The sequence below is a fragment of the Panthera uncia genome, assembly GCF_023721935.1.
Source record: "Panthera uncia isolate 11264 chromosome B3 unlocalized genomic scaffold, Puncia_PCG_1.0 HiC_scaffold_1, whole genome shotgun sequence".
In the NCBI taxonomy this organism is placed as follows: domain Eukaryota; kingdom Metazoa; phylum Chordata; class Mammalia; order Carnivora; family Felidae; genus Panthera; species Panthera uncia.
The window spans coordinates 14,657,526-14,680,800 of NW_026057582.1; the positions used below are offsets into that span (position 1 = coordinate 14,657,526).

The 23,275-nt window shown below is 37.8% G+C and overlaps 1 protein-coding gene across 2 annotated transcripts in view; it reads left to right on the forward strand.

Annotated features, from left to right (window-relative positions):
* Window positions 1-23,275, forward strand: part of EML5 (EMAP like 5) — a 181,368-nt gene that overhangs the window by 146,536 nt on the left and 11,557 nt on the right. For both annotated transcript variants that reach the window (XM_049612358.1, XM_049612359.1), the window contains 6 exons: window positions 4,675-4,753; window positions 5,946-6,075; window positions 8,404-8,502; window positions 11,045-11,065; window positions 20,943-21,116; window positions 21,807-22,015. In XM_049612358.1, coding sequence (XP_049468315.1) covers window positions 4,675-4,753; window positions 5,946-6,075; window positions 8,404-8,502; window positions 11,045-11,065; window positions 20,943-21,116; window positions 21,807-22,015 — 712 coding nt within the window. The remainder of the gene's footprint in view (window positions 1-4,674; window positions 4,754-5,945; window positions 6,076-8,403; window positions 8,503-11,044; window positions 11,066-20,942; window positions 21,117-21,806; window positions 22,016-23,275) is intronic.

Genomic DNA, 23,275 nt, shown 5'->3' on the forward strand with positions numbered 1-23,275 from the left:
TCCCCCCTCCTCTGCCCTTCTCCCCAACTCAGGCTCTCTCTCCCCTGCTCATGCTCTCTCTAATTAAAAAAAAAAAAAAAAAACGTGAGGGCAAAGATAGAAGTCTAGAGTGTGATGTAACTTCTACAAAGCCCCACACTATCTTAGCAGAAATAAAACATTCAGATCTAGCCTCAGATCTGAAGTAACTTATTCAGGACTGATCTCTGCATTTTAAAGGGACGCTGACAGTTTACAGTGGAAGTTACTTGTTTCAAAACAAAGCTAAGTGGAGATACAGTTGTTGTCTTGGGTGTTAATGGAAGGGAGAAGTGACCTTCCTTTCATGAGCAGTTTCCATGCAGAGTTTAGATGACCGCTTGTCATCGGTGCTACAAAGAGATATTCTAGACATGTGAAGACTCCCTGGTTTCAGTAGGAGGATGGATGAGATGACTTTTGTGATCTCTTTCAGTTCTGTTTTGGTGATCATATTATTAAAGGGATTTTTTTTTTAAGTTATCTCCTTTACTAGAAAAAGCCTAAATCTAGCATGATCTTGAGTAACTCACATTGCCCGCTGGTTTGGACTGGCTGACTGGGACACCCCCTTGGGTCAGGAGGACCTACTTCACCTCCTTAGACAATTTCCTTAATAGCTCCCCAGTGCTACCAGCCTTTTAAGTTGGTTAACATTTTAGTGCCCATTCTTAAGAATAAAAATAAGCATTAGTGTTTTGTTTGAAATTCAGAGTACACTGTAGAAAAATATGAATGGTAAGCTTTAATATTTACAACACAGAACATGTTCAATGCCCATTTTTCTGTTTTCACTTCCTTCTGATTTTCCTGCCATTCATGGAGTAACTGGAGCTTTTCTAATATGCAGTAATAAATAACAATAGGCCTTTAATACATGCAGTATGGTCTGCATTAAACTTGTAAAAATATTTAGTACAGAAGTATTTTTACTAGTGTTTTAAATTCAAATTTGTGTTGTAATCTTTTCCCTTTTTCATCTGCTGCTGAAAAGAGGTTCCAGGTAATCCCCTCTCTTTGCTATATTTTACGAGACCTAATTATGTATTTTTATCATCTTTCATATTTACCATTAATGAGCTGTGTTGCTTGGTGTTCAGTTTTCCATGCTTTTCCCCTTTGAAATAAGTATCCCTGAAATGAGCAGCATCTTAATTACTGGATTTCTGCTACATAAATAACTGCTTTACCAAAACTTTATTTGTTCAACTTGCATAATTTCATAAGTTGTATAGCTTTATTTAAACAGTAATTATATAAATTACTTGAAAAAATTAAGATATGCTTAATTGTTACAGAGGCTTATGTAGATCAAAATTACCTGTTTGTTGTTTGGATTACAATTAAAGCTGTCAGATGGTAACACCAAATGAAGCTCACCAACAAAACTGACTTGGAAGAAAAGCCAAGCCTGCTATTATTCTTTAAAATGGTCCTAAGTAAAAGTAAATAAATAAAATTTTTAAAAATTAAAAAAAAAAAATAAAATGGTCCCTAAGAGAAGCTTTTCAAATGTTAAATACTTCAAGTTGAACTCTATTTATTACTTATGGACATCCAAAAAAGTACATGAAAAAGGTTCAAAACCAAAATTTCTGCAGTAATTTGAAAAGTTCTTTGTGCATGTAATTTTCATGTCACCAACCACAGTTTCTGTACTTCTGCATTCTACTTTATGTTACATATGAACGTATGTACTTCTTTTGTATTGCGTGTTCACGATAGAACATTTCATTTACTTTTATAGATGTGTAACCTGGAAATTGTGAAAATATAAATCTGTTGTTAGCCTTTAAATTTATACTCTTTATCACACATGTTGGATTTTTTTCCTACGGGAAAGTCAGTTTGTATCATTTTCTGATTTAGTTTTTACAAATTGAATACTGACTTAAAATTTGGAAAGGGGAGTTGATAGCATGATTGATTTGTATCCAGTGTTCAGATTATTAAATATTTAACTAATGGTTATCTGGGATAAAAATAAACCAAATGAGGTGGGTTTTTTAAATTAAACACACAAATTTAGGAAAAGAGCCTCCCCAGTTTTGTTTTTGTTTTTTTATTTGGGTATAGTTGGCACACAGTGTTACTTTAGTTTCAGGTGTGCAACATAGTGATTTGGCAAGTTTATACACTATGCTCTGCTCACTACAAGTACAGCTACCATCTGTCCCCATACATTGTTATTACAATATCATTCACTGCATTCCTTATGTTGCGCCTTTTATTCTTGTGACTTATTCATTCCATAATGGGAAGGCTGTCTCTCCCCCTACCCTTCACCCATTTTTCCCATCCCCATATCTCCCCTCTGGAAACCGTCAGTGTTATCTGTATTTATAAGTCCCATTATGCCTTTTGTTTGCTGATTCATTTGTTTTGTTTTTTTTTTTAATATTCCACATATGAGGGAAATCATATGGTATTTGTCTTTGTCTGATTTATTTCACTTAGCATAATACCCTCTATGTCCATCCACATTGTCACAAACAATATCTCATCCTTTTTAATGGCTGTGTAATAGTCCATGGTGTGTGTGTGTGTGTGTGTGTGTGTGTGTGCGCGCGCGCGCGCACACCTGTCTTATCCATTTGTCTACCAATGGACATTTAGGTCGCTTCCGTATCTTGGCCATTATAAATAATGCTGCAGTAAACATAGGAGTGCATATATCTTTTTGAATTAATGTATTCATTTTGGAGGGGGGATAAATATCCAAGAGTGGAATTGTTGGATCATATGATATTTCTATTTTTAATTTTTTGAGGAACCTCCATACTGTTTTCCACAGTGGCTGTATCAATTTACATTTCCCACCAACAATGCACGAAGGTTCTTTTTTCTACATACCCTTGTCAACACTTGTTATTTCTTGTCTTTTTTGCTTTAGCTGTTCTAACAAGTGTAACGTGATATTGGGGGTTTGATTTGCATTTCCCTGGTGATTAGTGATGTTGAACATCTTTTTATGTATCTGTCGGTCATCTGTCTTCTTTGGAGAAATATCTATTCGGGGCCTCTGCCCATTTTTTAATCAAGTTTTTTTTTTTTTTTGTATTGAGTTATAGAAGCTCTTTATATATTTTAGATATTAACCCTTTATCGGATATATCATTTGCAGATGTCTTCTCCCATTCAGTAAGTTGCCTTTCTGTTTTGTTGATGGTTCCTTTTGCTGTGCAAAAGCTTTTTATTTTGGTGTAGTCCCCAGTTTATTTTTGCTTTTGTTTCCCATGCCTTAGGAGGCCATCTAGAAAAGTGTTGTTATAGCTGATGTCAGGGAAATTAGTTAAAAGTTGATCCAGTTCTTTTACATCTAACTGTCTGGTTTTCCCAGGACCATTTACTGAAAAACTGTCTTTTCCCCATTGTATATTTTTGCATCCTTTGTCATAGATTAATTAACCATATAACCATAGGTTTATTTCTGGGTTCTTTGTCCTATTCCATTGATCTGTGTGTCTGTTTTTGTGCCAGTACCATACTGTTTTGATTACTATAGCTTTGTAACATAGCTTGAAATCTGGAATTGTGATACCTCTGGATCTTTTTTTTTTTCTTTCTCAAGATTGCTTTAGGCTATTTGCAGTCTTTTGTGGTTCCATACAAATTTTAGTATTGGTTCCAGTTTTGTGAAAAATGCTGTTGGTATTTTGATAGGAATTGCATTGAATCTGTAGATTGCTTTGGGTAGCATGGACACTTAAACAATATTAATGCTTTCAATCCATGAGTATGGAATATCTTTCCATTTGTTTGTGTCATCTTCAGTTTCTTTCATCAGTGTTTTATGGGTTTTCAGAGTGCAAGTACTTTACCTGTTGGGTTAAGTTTATACCTAGGCATTTTAAGAGCCTCCACATTTAAATTCACAATGGGAACTCTGTACACCTAATGGGATATTATAAAAAAGATCCTAAACTAGTAGAAACAGAGAGGAAGGGCCTAGATATGAGAGCTCCTCCAAAAGTGAAGTTGATGAGTGTTTAGTAAATAGAATGGAGAAGAGAAAGAGTTGAAGGCCATAGTAATAGTAATTATCTTTTACAGAGTGTTGTATGGTTTGTAGTGCTATGTAACTATAAAATGTTTGCTTGACTAACTGATGGTGATGCCATTAACCTTACTGTAGACTTGAGGAAGAAGGAAAGGTAAAGGGCCTGGAGGAGAGTAAGTAACGAGTACAAATTTGAATTCGGACATGATTTATGTTGCCAACAGTATAGAAAGTTCACAGAAATGTTTTCAAAATTCAAGAAGAATGTATCAGATACCTGCCATGTGTACAGTACTGTGATAGAAACTTTAGAGCAGTGACTCAGGCTTTGTTATAATGCATTCCAACAAAAAGTTTTTGAGCCATTAAACTAATATTTGTATATTTATAAATAGTCTGTTCTTGTGTTAATGTATTATTTACATTATGAAACATACATCAAAGAAGTTAAAATAAAATGAATAAAAGCTCTCATATCTTCTTTCCACCTTCCTGCCTTAGAAGATGTAAAGAGGCCACAGTATAGTGAGGAACACAGATGGGGTTCGTTTTTGTGAAGGCATGTCAGATATCTCTCTTTGGAGGGCGGGTGAGTGAGGCTCAGTGAAGGTGCACAGTGATGGATGCCTTTCCTCATTCCCACTTTCCCATTTCAGGCCCCCCGTGAGCAGAGCCCCACCAAGGCCAGAAAAACTCCAGACAAACAATGTTGGCAAGAAAAAGAGACCCATAGAGGTAAGGAGAACCCACTCCCCTGTGTTACCTTGTGCTTTAAAATGTATTCAGAATTCATTCTATTTCCTTCTTGTAAGACAGCCAAGTGTTGTCATTAGTTTGTAAGAAAATAAATATATTGAATGATCTTTTTTTAAGATTTCATTTTTAAGTAATCTCTACACCCAACGTGGGGTTCAGTCCCTCAGATTGAGTCACATGTTCTACTGACCAAGCCAGCCAGGTGCCTCTGAGTAATCTTTTTTGTTTGGTTGTAAAAACTAATTGTTAACTGTCAAGTCTGAGTTTTGGATTGATATCCTTCATTTCTTTTTATTTTTTATTTGTCTTTTTTTTTAGTCTTCCGTGAATAATATTCTGAATTGAACTGTCTCTCAAAAAACTTCTAAATGTAAATATATGTGAATGACCTATGGCTTATAGAATCACAGGTGCCTTAGCAGTGTCTTAAGTTTAGTGTTTTGAATTTAGAAGTCAAAGTTTGTCCTTCATGTGATACATTCACTGGTTCATTGAAGGGTCCTTTGAAGGCTCTACTTCCAAACAAAGAAACTTTCCACAATAATTGAGCAAGAAGGAAAGCTCTCCCAGACATTTAATTAATTCCAATATCAGTAGCCACAAGCAAACTGTGCTGAATCAGGTCAAAAATGAGACGTAAATCTGCAGGACAATGATTGTTGTACTCCCCCCCCCCCCCCCCCCCCCGGGAAGCCTCACAAAGTCAAAAAAACGGACATTTTCAGTGGCAGAATTATGTGCTAGAACTTTAGCATGAGTTATCATAGATGATGTAGTTTTCTGTACCAGTGTCTGATGTACTATTTGGCTCCTCAAAAGTATGTCACTTGGACATAATGTATCCTGAGTTATATGTGCAGATTACATATTTTTACTAACAACACAAATCGAAATATTCTTTTGGACATAAGAAGTATCTCAGTGTTTAACACATGAACTCCTAACAACTAAAATTTTTCAAATCAGATGACCTTGTGATTCCCTTTTCCTTTTTATATATGTAGAAAAGTATGGAGTGTTTCAGCTGCCCAAAGCAGGTCTAAATTTTGTATTCAAAGATTGTAAAGCATCAAAATGCATCCTCCATTTTGACTGAAGATACCAGTGCTGTATACAAAAATAATGGTGAACATTTAGACATAAGGAATTATAAATGGTTTTATTGTTATAGGACCTTGTGTTGGAGCTTGTTTTTGGCTATCGAGGAAGAGACTGTAGGAATAACGTTCATTATTTAAATGATGGTGATGATATAATTTATCACACTGCATCCATTGGAATTCTGCACAACGTTGCTACCGGTAGGAGACCCCAATTCTCCATCTCCCACTTTTTATTTAGAATTTTGTTACTTATAATCTTAAAATTTTTGTTAAAACTACAAATAAATTACATGAGTCCAGAATGTTATTCATACTATTGAATTTTCTAGTAATATTTCAAGTAACCAAATTTACAGTCTTAAGAGAGTATGATATAGCAGAAAAAGATTTCATAATGCAAAGTGCTCCTAGGTCTCTATTAGAAGTGAAGGCTTGGGGCGCCTGGGTGGCGCAGTCGGTTAAGCGTCCGACTTCAGCCAGGTCACGATCTCGCGGTCCGTGAGTTCGAGCCCCGCGTCGGGCTCTGGGCTGATGGCTCGGAGCCTGGAGCCTGTTTCCGATTCTGTGTCTCCCTCTCTCTCTGCCCCTCCCCCGTTCATGCTCTGTCTCTCTCTGTCCCAAAAATAAATAAAAAACAAAAAAAACAAAAAACAAAAACAAACAAACAAACAAAAAAAAAGAAGTGAAGGCTTACTGTATGTTGAAATCATGTTTTATAATGCAACCATTTCTAACTTTATTTCCCCATAACCTTAACATGAAATCGATGGATTGGTGGTTGTCTCTGATAGGTAGTGATTAAAAGTAGCATGTTGGGTGAGTGGTTGCTGGAGAGTAGGGTGAAGTGGGCAGTGTTCTTACTGAGGCCTCAGAAAGCCAAGGAAGATAGTGAGAAGGCTGCTTCCCTCTGTCTCTGCTGTGTTGATACTTTTGTTTTATTCAAGGTGAGAAAATACTTCTTGATGTTAATTTAACTGATTGGATTGCTGAAAAGCAAATAAATTCTCATAGCATCATCTGATGATGAATGACATCATAATCCTCCTAGTGACATTCATTATTTAATTTTGAATTTTCTTATGTGTAATTATAAACCTCGTAAAGTCTGAAAGTCGGAAGTAAAATTAGAGACTTTTTGGCCCAAACATTTCTGGCTTTTTCCTCTGATGGTTCATTCCGAACAGGCAAAGAATGGCTTATGTGAGTCCTAATCCCCCGTGTCTCCTCAGTATTAATCATTAATATGATTGTCCTATTTTGGTTTCCTAAAGAAAAGGATTCACCAAGATCACACAGAAATCAGTGGTGATTTTTGATTTAATAATTTTGGCCATTTAAAAAATACTTAGATAATCCTCTTTAATTGAGGCTTCACCAAAGAAAATAGAATAAGAAAAGATGACCTAGAAAGGAATGTGTAAATACACTTTCATGTTTATCCTTGTAATTTTCTTTAATTTTATGATTTGTCCTTAATCAGTTTTCTACTGACGGGGTATAGAGAGAGAGGGCAGAAGGGAGACTGGGTACCTCTCCGCTTCTCATTATTTGTCCTCTCTAGTTTGGGATACATTGCTGTGTTCACAGTCTAGGAAGTTTTGCCCTATTAGCTGATCTTCGAACTTAGCCAATAGCACATATACTTGCTTGTTTGTTGTTCTCACTAAACTGTCAGCCCTGGGAAGTATGAAGCACATTTCACTTTGAAGAGAAGTTTTAAAGTATTAGATCCGGTAAATGTCATTGTTAAATTGTTTTGTGTTGCTTCACTTTTGGATGATGTAGTGTGGGTGGACTAGATCACCCTGTAATCACCCTGGGTCCTCTGTAATCTGGACCCAACCTACGCCCTATCCTCCTGACCTCATTTCCCACCTCGCCACTGTACTTAGGCAAACCCACCTTTAGTACGTCTTGCATGATCACAGGTCTAAGGTCTCTTCGCTGTAAGTCCTATTAGGTAAATCACATACCTTCTTTGATCAGAATTCTTCAGTACCTCCCCACTGACTACATAATAAATATGAAATTTAATAGGTTGGCATTCAAAATCCTCTATCATTCTAGTTCCAATTTGCCTTTCCAACCATATCTCTCACATTTATCCTTGACCCTACATTTCAGCCAAATGAACCATATACATGCATACTTAGTACTTTCCTGTCTTTGTACCTTTGCTTAAAGTATTCCTCTACCTAGATTGCCCTTCCCCACCCACCTTCACTTTAACAAAATCTGTCTTGTCAGTCCAAGAGTGCCATATGCCCATGATAAGAAGAATCTTTTCTGCTATGAATTCCCAGAGCAGGCCCCTTCACTCTCTTGTGGTGCTTGATGTCTTTAACCTCATGTTAACTTTCAGGACTCTATCCCTTTAAAGATTTGGGTTATTTTTCCATCCTCATGATAACGTGCACATTCAGTTCTCAAAAAATACGTATTAAGTTAAACAGAGCAATTTTTTATTGTTCTAGATAAGTGCATTTGGCTGTTATGTCTTAAGGTTTTCTCAATTTTTTTTTATAGGGACTCAGAGTTTTTATCAGGAACATAATGATGATATACTGTGCCTCACTGTAAATCAGCACCCCAAATTTATCAACGTAGTGGCAACGGGCCAAGTAGGTATGTTTCTGTATTTTAAAAAGAAACAGTTTAAGTAATTGTATTGTTCAAATTAATTCAGTATCCTAGGGAAAAAAATATATATATTTGGGTATTGTTGAAAATGCGTTTGTATATAAAACACATACCTAGGGGCGCCTGGGTGGCTCAGTCGTTTGAGCATCTGACTTTGGCTCAGGTCATGATCTCATGGTTTGTGGGTTCGAGCCCCGCATCAGGCTCTGTGCTGACAGCTCAGAGCCAGGAGCCTGCTTCAGATTCTGTGTCTCCTTCTCTGTCTGCCCCTCCCTCGCTCGTGCTCTTGTCTCTCTCTGTGTCTCAAATGTAAATAAATGTTTAAAAAAAAAAAAAAAAAACATGCACCCAGTTTTACCATATGATTTGCTTCCAGGTATCTTTCTCTCGCTTTGGTTATCTTATTGGTTCAGACAGTTTAGAATTAAGAATAAACTATTTTATGGTGATTGCAGTAGTTGGATTTAGTCCTTTAGCAGATATTCCTAATTGGCAGAAAGGTTTAATTTAGCATATAAAGCAAAAAGAATTTGGAGAGGAAATTGTAAATAAAGGGGGAGCCAAAAAGTAACCAGACTGACGGGCAGAATGTCTGTGGCAACTAGGACTGAGCTAGGAAGGAGAGAAAAGCTCTGTCTGTTGTCTGTTCCATGCTGCTAAATCCTTCTGCCTTTTTCTTTTCTTTGGCATTGATTTAAGTTGCCAGCTGTTTTAAAAACCACTTGTCTTGCTGTCTTCTTTTAACCCTTTAGAAAACTTAAAGGATGAGAGGATAGTGGGTCTAATTAGAACAAATACATCTACCAACCAGTGATCACTGTGAACACCACATCATAGATTTGGTCAGTTGAAGCTTCATAAGCTTGGTGTACTTTGTAAAAATGATCGATGTCATTGGGCTTGTTGGATCTTGGTGGGCCTCCGTTGCTAAGCCAACTCTCCAGGTGTCTTTTTCTCCTTGGATAGAATAATTTATGCTTTTAATATCTTCATTTTTCATACAAGTACTAAATTGATCAGTCAGAAACTCGATCTCTGGGTTACAGAGTTCTACAGTTGTACCACAAAGGTGCTTGTGATCTTCCTTTCTGTAAATTTTTCTATTTTTAACAAGAAGTAGACTGATCTTCATGCATTACACACAAAGATTCTAATATGTGAGTATAAATAGGTCTAGGTCCTTTTTTAAAAATGAGTCTTATTTTTACTCTGAAAAAAATGAGATCATGTTACCATTTTGGTTATAAAAGGGCCTATTCAGTGCCTCTTGACATATAGTTATTGTTCAGTTAATTTTTTTGAGTAGATTCATTTATTCAACAAACTTATTGAGCACATGCCATGCACAAAGTATTATTCTAGGTGCTAGGGATATAAGCCTACCAAAAAAAGATAATATCTCTATGTTAATGGAATTTATATACGGTGAATAGAATTGTAGAAGATACGGTTCTTCCATTTCCCAACTTTGCTTTTTTTTTCTTTCCCCGTCTCTCTCTTTGTTAAGCAACTTTGCTTTTAACATATTAGTGCCGCAGTTTTGTCTTTTAAGAAATCTTGTAGTCACAAATGTAATCTTTCATTAAAATTGACCCTCTTCTCCTTTTCCTTTTTTTATTGAGTTATAATTGACATAGAACATCGTATAGGCATACAACTTAATAATTCAGTATTTGCGTCTGTTCCTTTTATTTCGAAAAGTGACACTGTAGGGAAATGTAAAATGGCTAATTATCTTCCAAGTCAAAGTCCAGGCACTACAGAGGTGAATTTTAGATCATATATGCAGTCCTGTGCCTTGCCCCACTGTACCCTTACACAGAATGGATACAGAAATTTTTTTACTGATGACTAATGGCACGTAGGATAGACTTGAGAGACCACCAACGAGTGAGGGACTTTTTCTTTTCTGAACCCCCAGAGTTGAGTCAGTAGTAACTTTGACTGCCAAGCTTGTATCATACCTGCAAGGCACAAACAGTCTAAAATGTTTATGGCTCTCTTTGTTAAAAATTGTTTAGGTCAGAGGGGAGATATTTGCTTTTGTGGTATTTTAGCCAGTTACATTCAAACTTTTTTTTTCTTTACCTTTGTCCCTTGGCTGGAATCTTGGACTCTCAGGGCCAAGCAGAGGTGCATTAAAACTCCAGTCTGTTACAGGGCATTTTGTAAACCAAAATAAGAGTTGTATTATTTAAAACATGTCATTATATTTAAATTGTTAAAATTTCATGTGACTCTTTAAATAGAAAGAAAAAAAAGTTTTTATCCAGTAATTGGAAGGTCATATACGTGAAATGTTAATATATGTGTATGATTGAAATGAATGGCTTCACGTACAGTCTACTCAATTTAACATCATAAAACTAATTTTGTATATGACCATTTGTGATTTATATAAAAATTATTTTATAATTAATTTTTAAAGTATTTTAATAAGTATACTTAAGAATGTACTCAATAAAAATATTTTTAAGTATTTATGTTACTTATGGACAGTTGTTTTTCTGCTGTTTTTCCATTGTAGGTGATTTAGCAGACATGTCAGGTAAGGAAAATTCGGCATTTTCTGTTTTAGTTATATTGTTTAGTATTGGTAGTTCAAATTTTTATTGAGTAATAAGATACTTGAACATATTTTGAATTTTTTTAATGAAAAATCTATTCTTTTAATGTCATGATACTGAGCTCATTCGGCAGTAACAATGATAATTATTTTTAAAACTAATATATTTTGACCTTTTTAGTGTCTAGCACAATTGTAAGCACTTTCTGTGTATTACCTGTGTAATCACTGCAAGGATCCTCCACGGTAGCTATTAACTTGCCAACATCATGTAGCTGCTGAGCGTGCAGCTGGGGGAAGGACGCCTGGGCGGCTCAGTCAGTTAAGTTTCCGACTTCGGCTCAGGTCATGATCTCCTGGTTTGTGAGTTCAAGCCCTGAGTCAGGCTCTGAGCTAATAGCTCAGAGCCTGGAGCCTGCTTTGGATTCTGTGTCTCCCTCTCTCTCTGCCCCTTCCCTGCTTGCACTCTGTCTCTCTCTCAAAAATAAAAATTAAAAAATAATTTTATTTTTCTTAAAGTGCAGCTGGGGGTAAAAGTAATCTTAAATGTGAATCAGTAGGTTGTATTGCCTAAAAGTGAAATTTTTTAATTGCTATTTTTATATGTCCAATAATTGCACATATTGTATCAACAGATCACTTAAAGATTTAGAAATAGCTTTCTATTACTGATCTTGACCATAGCTTTGTGAATCTAAAAAGCTACTGGATAATGTGTGTCCATTGTTTTGACATATTTACTAGGCTTTTAAAATTTCCTTTTCAGTTTACATAGGAAAAATAGCAGTTTGATAGGAAAATATGTCATGATCTGTGTCTGTTTCCCTCTTCTCCAGGGTAAAGCAGCATTCTGTGATTTGACTGTTAAACTACAAATGTATCCAACACAACAGGCAATATTTTTGCTCTCTTGGTTACATTCAAGAGCAGGAGTTGGCAAACCAGAGCCCTTGGGCCAAACCTACCTGTTTTTGTATAACCCATGAGCTAAATATAGTTTTTACTAAGTTAAATAGTTAGAAAAAATCAAAAGAAAATTTCACAGCATATGAATATTATATGAAGTTCAGATTTCAGTATCCAGAGATAGAGTGTTGGACACAGCCAGGCTCATTCGGTTACATATTGTTTGTGGCAGATTTTGTGCTACAGCAGCCTTGAGTAGCTGCAACAGAGACCTCACGTGACCCTCTGGTTGCTTTGCACAGCTGTTTGGCACACTGGAGATGCAGTGATGCTGTCATAACTTGACAGGTTTTGAGCTAACCCACAATTAATTTTGTTATTTAAGCAATGTATATCCATCATGTCGAAACAAGGCAAAAAAAAAGGAAAGTGGACTTTGTCACACTTCTAAGGCACAGTGAAATGTGGATTATATTGTTATCAAATTATATGGTAAATTTGACACGATAGCTGTGCTAAAATAATACAATATATTACATTTTCACACTAAACTTGACAAAAGTATTCCCAGTTCATGGGAAGCCCAAGAGTCAGAAAAATTAGAAAATGTAAAAGAATATTTGTGTGAGTATCTCATCACAACAGAATTTCTACACAGAAATAAAAAATAAAATGAGGCTGCAACCAAGTTTTCTGAATGTTTCATTAGTTAATCAAGAAGAATTTACTGTGAGTTAATTAAATCATGTTTGATTGCAGCAAACATATGTCCAGAGAAAATAAACTTGTTTAAACCCATCAGCTTTTTGGCAAAACCTATTGCTAAAAGAGTTGAGGATGTTGGGAACAGCATCAGTAGCCAATTAACAAGACCCTAAAAAAAGCAAATAATTCTGAATGGTTTCCCTTGGCTCTTCATGGATTGACAGTTGTTGCCAGTTGCTTATTTGAGGCAATCACTGCCAACTTTGAAGTGACTGAAGAGTTGGCCTCTAGGACTAGTCTTCATGGAACAACTACAAAAGATAGTATTTTCAGAGAAGTTAAGAAAACATTAATTCAGTACAGTCTGAAGTGGAATCTGCTAAGATATGTGCCAACTGATGGTGGTAAAAATATATGTGGAGCTGGAGCAGAAAAAGGGTTAATGGGTTAATAAGTTTACAAAACTGGTGAAAATTTAAGGTGTTTAAAGCCTATGATTCATTGTGCCTGTTCGTCATCAGCTAGTTTGTGGAAAACATAGCAGTGTATCATGTGTTACTGACAACCTCACTTTGTCTTTGAGAGTCAACAGTTAACTTCATTTGTTCTCATAGAATTAGCCATCATCAGTTCCATGAATTCATGTTAGAAACAGAAGCTGAGTGTCCTAACTCACCCAGTGGTTTAGCAGTAGTAGCTTTATTGCAGTTTTTGGAGCTCAGAGCCAAGGCTGAAATTTCTCTGAATGAGAAAAGTACTGCCGTCAATGTCTATTATGGAAAACGTAATGGCCTTAGAAATTAGTTTTTGCTGCAGACTTGATCATGTTTCTTAATGAATTCCACCTGAAATTACAAGGAAACTACAGTTACAGTAACAGCCTAAAATTACAGTTAAGGTGAAATTCAACAGTCAGGTCATTGATGGCGACTGATGTTGAATCACAAGTAACATCAGACTGCATGATACACTTCTCATGGTGCCAAACATTAAACCAAGTGAGAATCCCACTTGCCGCAAATGTATTTTCTGCTCTCAGACTGCAGTTCCAGCAGCACTTTTCAGATCTTGATGCGAGTGAGAAGGAAATTTCCACATTTCAAAACTCATTTGAACTGAAGTTGAAGAACTCCATGTAGGGTTCAGTTCATGGTGATTACTCTGCAATGGAAAACATGCTAAAAAGGCAGATATAAAAACAACACTCTAACTGAATCCTCTAAATGCCTTCCACGTGATTAATATGCTCAGTTAAGATCTTGTACTTTTGGGGACGCCTGGGTGGCTCAGTTGGTTGAGCGGCCGAACTTCGGTTCAGGTCATGATCTCGCGGTCCGTGAGTTCGAGCCCCGCGTCGGTCTCTGTGCTGGCAGCTCAGAGCCTGGAGCCTGTTTCAGATTCTGTGTCTCCCTCTCTCTGACCCTCCCCCGTTCATGCTCTGTCTCTCTCTGTCTCAAAAATAAATAAACGTTAAAAAAAAAAAAGATCTTGTACTTTTGGATCAATATTTGAATTTGTCAGTAACTATCTACATGAGACATTTTCAAAGTTGAAATATGTAAAATTTTTACAGGCAAACATTTGCAATTGATCTTGATGAGAAAGAACTCTCAATTGGAAGCTTACCTTGTTATCGCCAAAGAATTTTCCTCTTCTCATAGTGGATCTTTATTATAAAAAATTTCACTCTCCAGGCGCCTGGGTGGCTCAGTCAGTTGAATGTCCGACTCTTGATTTCGGCTCAAGTCACGATCCCAGGGCCATGGGATGGAGCCCCGTGTCGGTCTTTGTGCTGAGCTTAGAGCCTGCTTGGGATTCATTCATTCATTCATTCATTCATTCTTTCATTCATTCTCTCTCTCCCTCCCTCTCCCCTGCTCATGCTCTCTCTCTAAAATTAAAAAAAAAAAAAAAAATCACTCCGTGATTTTCATCAATAAAAATGTAATGGAAATTTTTCTCTCATTAGATAAGTACCTGCATAATATCTTCAATTTTGTGGCTTATCTGACCCTTGACAGAAAAGTTTGCAGCCTCCAGCTCTAGAGGGAGAGAGGCAATAAATAAGTAAACTTTTTAAAAACTTTTTTAATTTTTTCAAAAAAAAATTAAAATATTTTTATTTATATTTAAGTAATCTTTATACCCACTGTGGGCCTCGAACTCGCAACCCCAAGATCAAGAGCTGTACATGCCTCTGACCGAGCCAGTCAGGCACTCCAATAAGTAAACTTCTGAAACTAACATGACCTGAGATGGTGATATGATAAAAACAATAGGATGATGTCAGTAAAACTAGATGTTTGTTTTCTTGATGTGGTAACATTCAGCTGGGCCAAGAATGAGAACAAAAAAAATGACAGCTGAGGGATGAACTGGGGGACTCCAGGCTGAGGCTGTTTTGGGGAGTCCCAAGACCCACCCATACATTCAGTGATTCACTAGTAGGCATCCCGGGGCCCAGAGATTGTTAGGGCTATAGTTTCTTAGAGTAATCTGCAAGGGAAAAAGACACACTGGGTGAAGTTTAGACGCTGCAGGATCATAGGTGCAGTGTTTTGCCCAGGGACACCCACTTAAGCCTTAGAGTCCAGGCCTTTTGGGGTGGAAGGGCTGGTCGCATAGGCACAGATCAGCCACAACTACTGAAATACCAGAAGAAAGCAGGTGTTCAGTACACCAGGTAGACAAAACAGCCTTATTAACATAGGGACCATTTCAGAAGTCAAGTTCTCACACACTTGCAAGCAGGCCCTTCTAATGATAGCAACTTCAGGCTTGTTTATGTTAACTCTTTACTGTGCAAGCCTTAAATCAAGAAACAGGAAGGTGAGTGTGGAGGAGTAAGGCCTCTAAGATGAACTTGGAGAAGGAGAAGGGGGTTAGGAATCAGGTGCATGGGGCTTTGTGCATGGGGCTTTGCAGGTCATGGAGAGGAGTTTGGATTCGCGCTAAGTGCAGAATTCTTCATGGAGAGTGTTAAGGGAGTGAGTTGATCTCATTTATGCTTTGAGAAAATCACTCTGCACTATTAAGGATGCAGAGGAGAAAGAGAAGTAATCAGAAAGTTGGGAGGCTGTTATAATAGTCCACGCAAAAGACATTTTTAACTGAGGTGGCAGGAATGAAAATGGAGAGAACGCTAGACAAATACAGAATGTATTTTGGAGGGAAAGCCAGTGGTCCATTCTGATGAATTGGATGTGAGGGCATGACAGAAAGTGAGGAATCAAGGCTGTTGATTTTTTGCTGGAGCGGCTGGCTCACTGAGACGGGAGAATACTTGCAGAGAGACAGTTGAGCAGGAAGAAATTCAGAGACCTGAGGATTAAAGGGAATGCAAGAAAACTGGTAGGTTTGGGGGTGAGAAAATAAGCTCGTGTCTGGTAGCTTCTATGTTGTTCATTTCATCAGCTGAGGGTGAGGAGGTGACAAAGAAGGTGGAGGATAAAGTTTTGAAATGGTCAGTTTGGGATGTGGGAGAGTGAATACATAATAGAAAATACATAATTACCCTTTGAATCCATTAGACGTTTTGTGAGTGGACACTAAGGGGACATCTTCTCTGTCTGACAAAGCCTGCCTAAGACAGTGGTAAGAATTTGACATTTTTGATCCTTAAGGCAATTCAAAGGGAGAATTCTCTGTACCCCCAAACCCCCATTTGTAGTTACTGTTTGTCACAATGGTTAGTTGTCCATCAAGTGACTTTAAGGATCTTCCCTGTTGTCCTGTATGACAGAAAATCAGGAAATACATTCATCCTAAGGTTGGTTGCATTCATGGTCACAAAAGGGCTACCAGTACCAGTTAGAACTACATGCTTCTTTGCTTTCATCTAGTTGGGAAGCAGATAAAAACCCTTTTTCAGAACCATGAGCTTAAAAGTCCTTCCGTTTAGCCTGATTGAGTCATTTTAAGACACAAACCAAACCCCAGACTAAGAAGACCTGGGGAGTACCATGTGCTGATTGGCTCAAATTTGGGTTACTGAACTAAATCACTGCTGCTGGGGGCAGAGAGTGGGGAGTGTGAGTGTGGGTGGCTGGGGGTTCGGGGAAGTCATCACAGCAGGCTTAGACTGATGAACTGAGCAAGCAGGGTCTCTCCCTGAATCACTTGCTCTACATAAGGGAGGGGGGGGATTCCTGAATAAAAGCATAACTTTATTAAGAAGGAAGGAGGTAATGGATAGTGGGTATGCTGCAAGGAGTTGTCCCCTGCGGAAATTAAAGAGTGAGATACAGTTGGTACACTTAATGGCCCGTATTAAAATTTTGTTAAAAATACAGTTTTTATAATACTACACCAAAGGCCAAGTAGAGGATGGAGAAGGAATATCCTTTAAAACTTTGGTTCTTATAAGATCCAACTAGTAATTGAAAGAGACCCTTGTGGCATCTCTATACTGGAGAGTAAGAGTCAGGAATGCTTATAAAGTCAGTGGGATTGGGGCGCCTGGGTGGCTCAGTCGGTTGAGTGTCTGACTTCGGCTCAGGTCATGATCTTGTGGTTCACAAGTTTGAGCCCCACATTAGGCTGTCTACTGTCAACATGGAGCCCACTTCAGATCCTCTATCCCCCTCTGCCTTTTCCCAGCTTGTGCCCTCTCTCTCGCTCTTTCTCTCTTAAAAATGAATGAACATTAAAAAACAATAAAGTCAGCGGGATTGATTTTCCAGAGACAGCTTGATATGATGGAAGGAGCACGCACAGAACCTGGATTCCGAGGACAGCACACTGAAGTGCGTGTGACTTCGGGCCTGGCTGACTTCATAGGAAAACACACCTGCCTAGTAGTGGAGCTTTGATGTGTCTCCTGTTACAGACCTAGCCCGTGACAGGCACCCGTCAGCTGGTGGCATGTAGGAAGGGAAAGAGAAGAGTGTCTGTGTTACTCCAGCATCGTGAATGACCCTTTTTGAATCATAGAAAATCAAATGTAATGAACATAATTTAATCTTTCTTTAGTAAGTTAGAAAAGCCTTGAAAATTTGTAGTGATTGGGGCGCCTGGGTAGCTCAGTCAGTTAAGCATCTGACTCCTGATTTTGGCTCAGGTCATGATCTCACGTTTCATGAGTTCGAGCCCAACATCGGCCTCTCTGCTGACAGTGTGGAGCCTGCTTGGGGCTTCTCTCTCCCTCTCTCTCTCTGCTCTCTCTCTCTCTCTCTCTCAAAATAAACTTAAAAAAATTTTTTGCAGTGATTTAAATCTTAAATACTGTCACTGAAGGAAGTTTAGAACAGTCTAAATATGTAGCAGTCCCATGTCATGGTCATACCTGAATGTTGTAAAACATAAATTTCAGGTATACTGTCGTTACCATCTCATTTAACTTTTTATGAAAGCCTGAAAAGCTCAGTAATTCAACTTTCTTAAGATTACTTGCTATTTAATTTTTAGATAAATAAAAGTATTTGTAGTTTTGACATATTAAATTTGGAGGCAAAACTGAATGATGTTTCTTAAAAATCCATTATCTGCCTCATCACATTTAGGCAAATAAAGTCTGTGGATTGCCCCCAGGTGCTTTTTGTAAATATATACAAATGTTTGAGGGCACCTGTGTGGCTCAGTCAGTTAAGCATCCAATTCTTGGTTTTGACTCAGGTCATGGTCTCATGGTCCCTGGGTTCAAGCCCCGCATTGGGCTCCACGCTGACAGCATGGAGCCTGTTTGGGATCCTTTCTCTCCCCTTGTCTCTTCCCTTCCCCCACACTTGTGCTCTCTCTCTCTCACCCTCCCTCCTTCAAAAGTAAATACACTTAAATAAATGAGTTTCTATATTATAGATGACCTATGTAATATTTATTACTGGCAAAAAATTATAGACTGGTCTAGTATATATTTACACTTTAAATCTAAGCCACCTAACATTATTCGTTGACATGAAGTTTACCAGTCCCTCATATCCTTTGACTTCTATTGAATAAAGAACATACTAACTTTTGGTCCAGTACTTAAATTGTTGTGCTCAATTTTTCACACATAAATACCATATGTTACTACATGGTAAACTGTTCCCATACAGTTTTGATTTTTTACAGTTACATCTTTGAACAGGTTTTACTTCATGACCTCCAGTCCCTGGTTTACTATATTGTAATTACTTTGAAGGACTGACAGATTAATCATTGTATGCTATAAATTGTAGATTGTATACAACATAGTTTAAATTTATCAGAATGTTTTCTTTAGAGACCAAAATGTCTTTCTTCATCAAAAGATACCAAGACAGCTTATCTTATTAAACTGTCTCTGGGCACCTTGGTGGCTGCAGTCAGTTAAGGGTCTGACTCTTGATTTTGGCTCAGGTCGTGATCTCATGGTTATGAGATTGAGCCCTGCTCCAGGCTCTTGCTGAGTGTGGAGTCTGCTTGAGATTCTCTTCTTCCCCCCCTTTCTGTCCCTCCGCTGTGTGCTCTCTCTTTCTCAAAAATAAATAAATAAAAATGTCTCTATTTTTGCATTATTTGTAGCGGATTTATAGTTTGAAACAAACCCACTCTCGTATTTCAATTCTTTTACTAAAAGTACTTATGTTCTAAGACTGAATTAGCTGCTGAAAATGAATACATTTTTATGGGCTGCAGTTCATGAAGAAAGGACAATACAAATCCCTGATTTTTAAGTTAGAAAATACAGAGAACTGGGAAAATTTTTTAAGCAGCAGAAATGGGCTACACAAGATGAATAACAACAAATACAATTTTTTTATAAAGATTAGCAATTTGGGGACACCTAGTTGGCTCAGTCAGAAGAGTATGCGACTCTTGATCTTTGAGTCATGAGTTTAAGCCCCACGTTGGGTGTAGACCCTACTAAATTTTTTTTTTTTTACTTTTTAAAAAAAATCTAAATAAATAAAACAGATTAGCAGTTTGGGGGCACCTGGTGGCTCAGTTTTGTAAACAAGCATCTAGCTTCAATTGGATCATGATCTTACAGTTCTTGGGTTCAAGCCCCGCATTGGGCTCTCTGCTGTCAGTGCAGAGCCTGCTTTAGATCCCCTGTCTCCCTCTCTCTGTGCCCCTCCTCCATGTGTGTACTCTCTCTCTCAAAAATAAATAAACCTTAAAAAAAAAAAAAACAGTTTTATTTCTTCCCTGAAATCGTGTTTAAAAAACAAAAATTGGCACCTGGGTGGCTCAGTCGGTTAAGCGTCCAACTTTAGCTCAGGTCATGATTTCACAGTTTGTGAGTCCGAGCCCCGGGTCGGGCTCTGTGCTGTCAGGGCAGAGCCTGGAGCCTGCTTTGGATCCTCTGTACCTCTCTCTCTCTCTCTGCCCCTCCTCCACTTGTGCTCTCTTTCTGTCTCTCAAAAATAAATTTAAAAAATTAAAAAATAAAAAAACACTGTTTTATAAAGTGATGCGAACTTGGCTTTTTACCAGATATCTGTCTATATGGTTGAAGATTTCTTTTGAGATCTATTCACATGGTGTCCTTCCTACCTGTTGCCTTTCTCAGTTTGTGTTTGCTTTTCATCTCCCCTTCAGATGAGATACTGAGTAACAGTAACTAATGTTCAGAACTAATGTTCAGATAGCAGATAACTGAATATACTCTGATATTTAATTATTGTGTAATATTTGTACATTTCTCCACATAATTATATAAAGATTTAACAAGTATCTAAGACGTGTATTTCTGAATAATTTAAAGTTTGTGATTGCCTAATTTTCTTGTATAAATGTTATTTTCTCAAAAATGCAGTGTGAACTGTAGCCTGAAGAAGTATTCTGTATTTTTGCCTTTCCTTCCTCTTTCCTTTTCTTTCTTTCTTTTATTATTTTTTTAAATCGAGGTACAGTTGACACACGATGTTACATGAGTTCCAGGTGTACAACATCGTGATTGGACAAGTTTCCATGTTCTGCTGTGCTCACCGTGGGTGTCGCTACCATTCATCCCCATGCGATGTCATTCCAGTCCCATTGACTGTATTCCCTATGCTGTGCCTTTTATCCCATGACTTATTCATAACTGGAAGTCTGTATCTCCCGCTGCCTTTCACCCATTTTGTCCATCCCCCTCCGCCCTCCCCTCTGGCCACCATCAGTTCTCTGTATTTGTGAATCTGTTTCTTTTTTCATTTAGTCTTGGTTTTGAGCTATTTTTTATTAAGTACACAGTCATTCTTTGGTACATACTTTTCCGTGTTTCAGAAAGTATGCGTCAGCCGTAGAAATGGAAACATCTGTAACAGGTATATTACAACTTTTGGATTTTATCATTATTTAGCTACGGCTCCTTCTATCCACATCTGGGATGCAATGAACAAGCAGACTTTATCTATACTGAGATGCTACCATTCGAAGGGAGTGTGTTCAGTCAGCTTCAGTGCTACCGGCAAACTCTTGCTGTCTGTGGGGCTGGACCCAGAACATACGATTACCATTTGGAGATGGCAGGAAGGTAGGGTTCTTTTTTCTTGGTGATTTTTAAAACTAAGAATACCAGGGTGATATGAACTCTGTTTCGTATTTGCTTTAACTTAGTGATTGAAATCATTCTTCATTTCAGCCCTGCCACACACACAGTACACAGCTGGTATCACTCACTGTATGTTGCACTTTAAAAACTCAGTGAAAGAAGCTCACGAAATAGAAACATATGCAAGTTACTAATACTATACATAATCCACTGCTCTTTCAGTAAGAAACCATATGTAAGTCTCCTTGTTAATTCTTATTTGCTTGGTCATGGAGGGTGTTAAGAACGGAAATGAAATCCCAAGTGATAATGAAAGATGAACAGGATAATATTGCTTACCATACTTTAGATAAAACTTTCCAGTTACGTGGCTGCTACAAAAAGTGAAGTTCACAGAGCTACATAGGAGAAAGTAAGATGTGATTTCTAAAATCTAGAATGGCCCTTCAATGATGATAAAGCTCCCATTAATACACATGTCACTTGAGAAAGTATGTAAAAAGGACCTTCTCCGCCAGTAATCGTCTGTCACCTGGCGGCTAGGTAGCGATGCAGAGGACACGCACAAGTATTTGTTTTTTGAACGATATATTTTGAGTAGCTGTTCGATCTGGCAAAAACTATCTTAGTTCCTCTGCTAACTCAGGTAACTTTGTTGTCTCTTTTTATCAGGTGCCAAAATCGCCAGCAGAGCCGGTCACAACCGACGCATTTTTGTGGCAGAATTCCGACCAGATTCAGATTCCCAGTTTGTCTCTGTGGGAGTCAAACATGTGAAGTTCTGGACACTGGCGGGAAGGGCTCTTCTTAGCAAAAAAGGGCTCGTGAGCACCCTGGAGGATGCCCGGATGCAGACCATGCTTGCTGTGGCGTTTGGTGCAGTATGTCTCTTAAACCACGTGTGCTTGTGGAACTCTGAATCACGGCAGTTGGACTGCTTTGAATTTTCTTGCTTCAGACACATAAGCCACATTCATGTTGTCTTGTGGCACCGTGACCCACTAACCATTCCATATGTCCCAGTCCTGCATGTATTCCACCTTTCAAAATCTGATACTTTCAGAAATCAGGGAGTAGGAAAGAAAATTAATGAGGGAGAAGGATTATAATGAAACATTTCAGTCCTTGGGCCACTGCCAGCCATTCTCAAAAGCCTTCGTTAATTTTCTAATTGTCACCCTAAGTCCCCTAAAATTTCTATCCTTCTAGTAGTTCCTCATAATCCTAAAAATTTGTCAGAATGAAGAAAGATGAATCAAGAAATGTAATTTTTCTAGTGTTTAAGGTGGTACCTGAGTTTAGGATTTCTTTTGCTCTCTATCAGCTTAACTCGCTGCTTATCACATAGTTGGAAGTGCTCTGGGCCAGTGCAGCTCTTTCAGAGTAGGAAGGAGAGCAAGATTCCCAGTCTTCACAGAGTGTTCCAGAGCCGTCCCCGCCCCCACATCCCATTGGGCTTGTGGTTTACAATCCACATCTCTAATACCCTGAGCCCTGGCCACACTTTTTAAATCCTTTGGTACATCAAAAACCTTGGTGGATCTCTGTACTAAAGTGTTTATGGGGCTGGGAATGTAACGCACAAAGAAAATTATACTTTTAGAACCTTTAAGCACATGATTTTAACAAAAAGATCATTGAAAATGTTGGTCATACCATGTCAAACTTCCGTTAAACATTTTTGGGGATTCATAATATAAGATGGGTAGGGTAGTTCCTTTCCAGAAGAAAAACCCACACATTCAAATGCTTCTGGCATTTAATTTGCCTGTGTTGACTTAACTTGTTTCATGTATAAAATTCCTTATGTACCCAGTTGCCTATTCCCAATAGAAAATAAACTTGAAGACTAAAATATTAGTCCTGATTGACTTCCGGTTAAAGCAGCAGTGAAATCAGAATGTTTTGTTACATAGCAAGATGGACTGATGTTCAGTTTAGGCCTGTTTGAACACCCTCCATGCCTAGGGTTACAAAAAAAAAAAAAAAAAAAAAAAGCAAGGGAAGTAAAATCTTGGTTTCTATGCCTAGAGCATTTACATTCTGATTGAAGATAAGGCATGAATTAATGATGCTCCTAGATGACAAGTATAATTATTGTTATCCAAATAGGTACAGAGAATATGCATGACTGCATATTC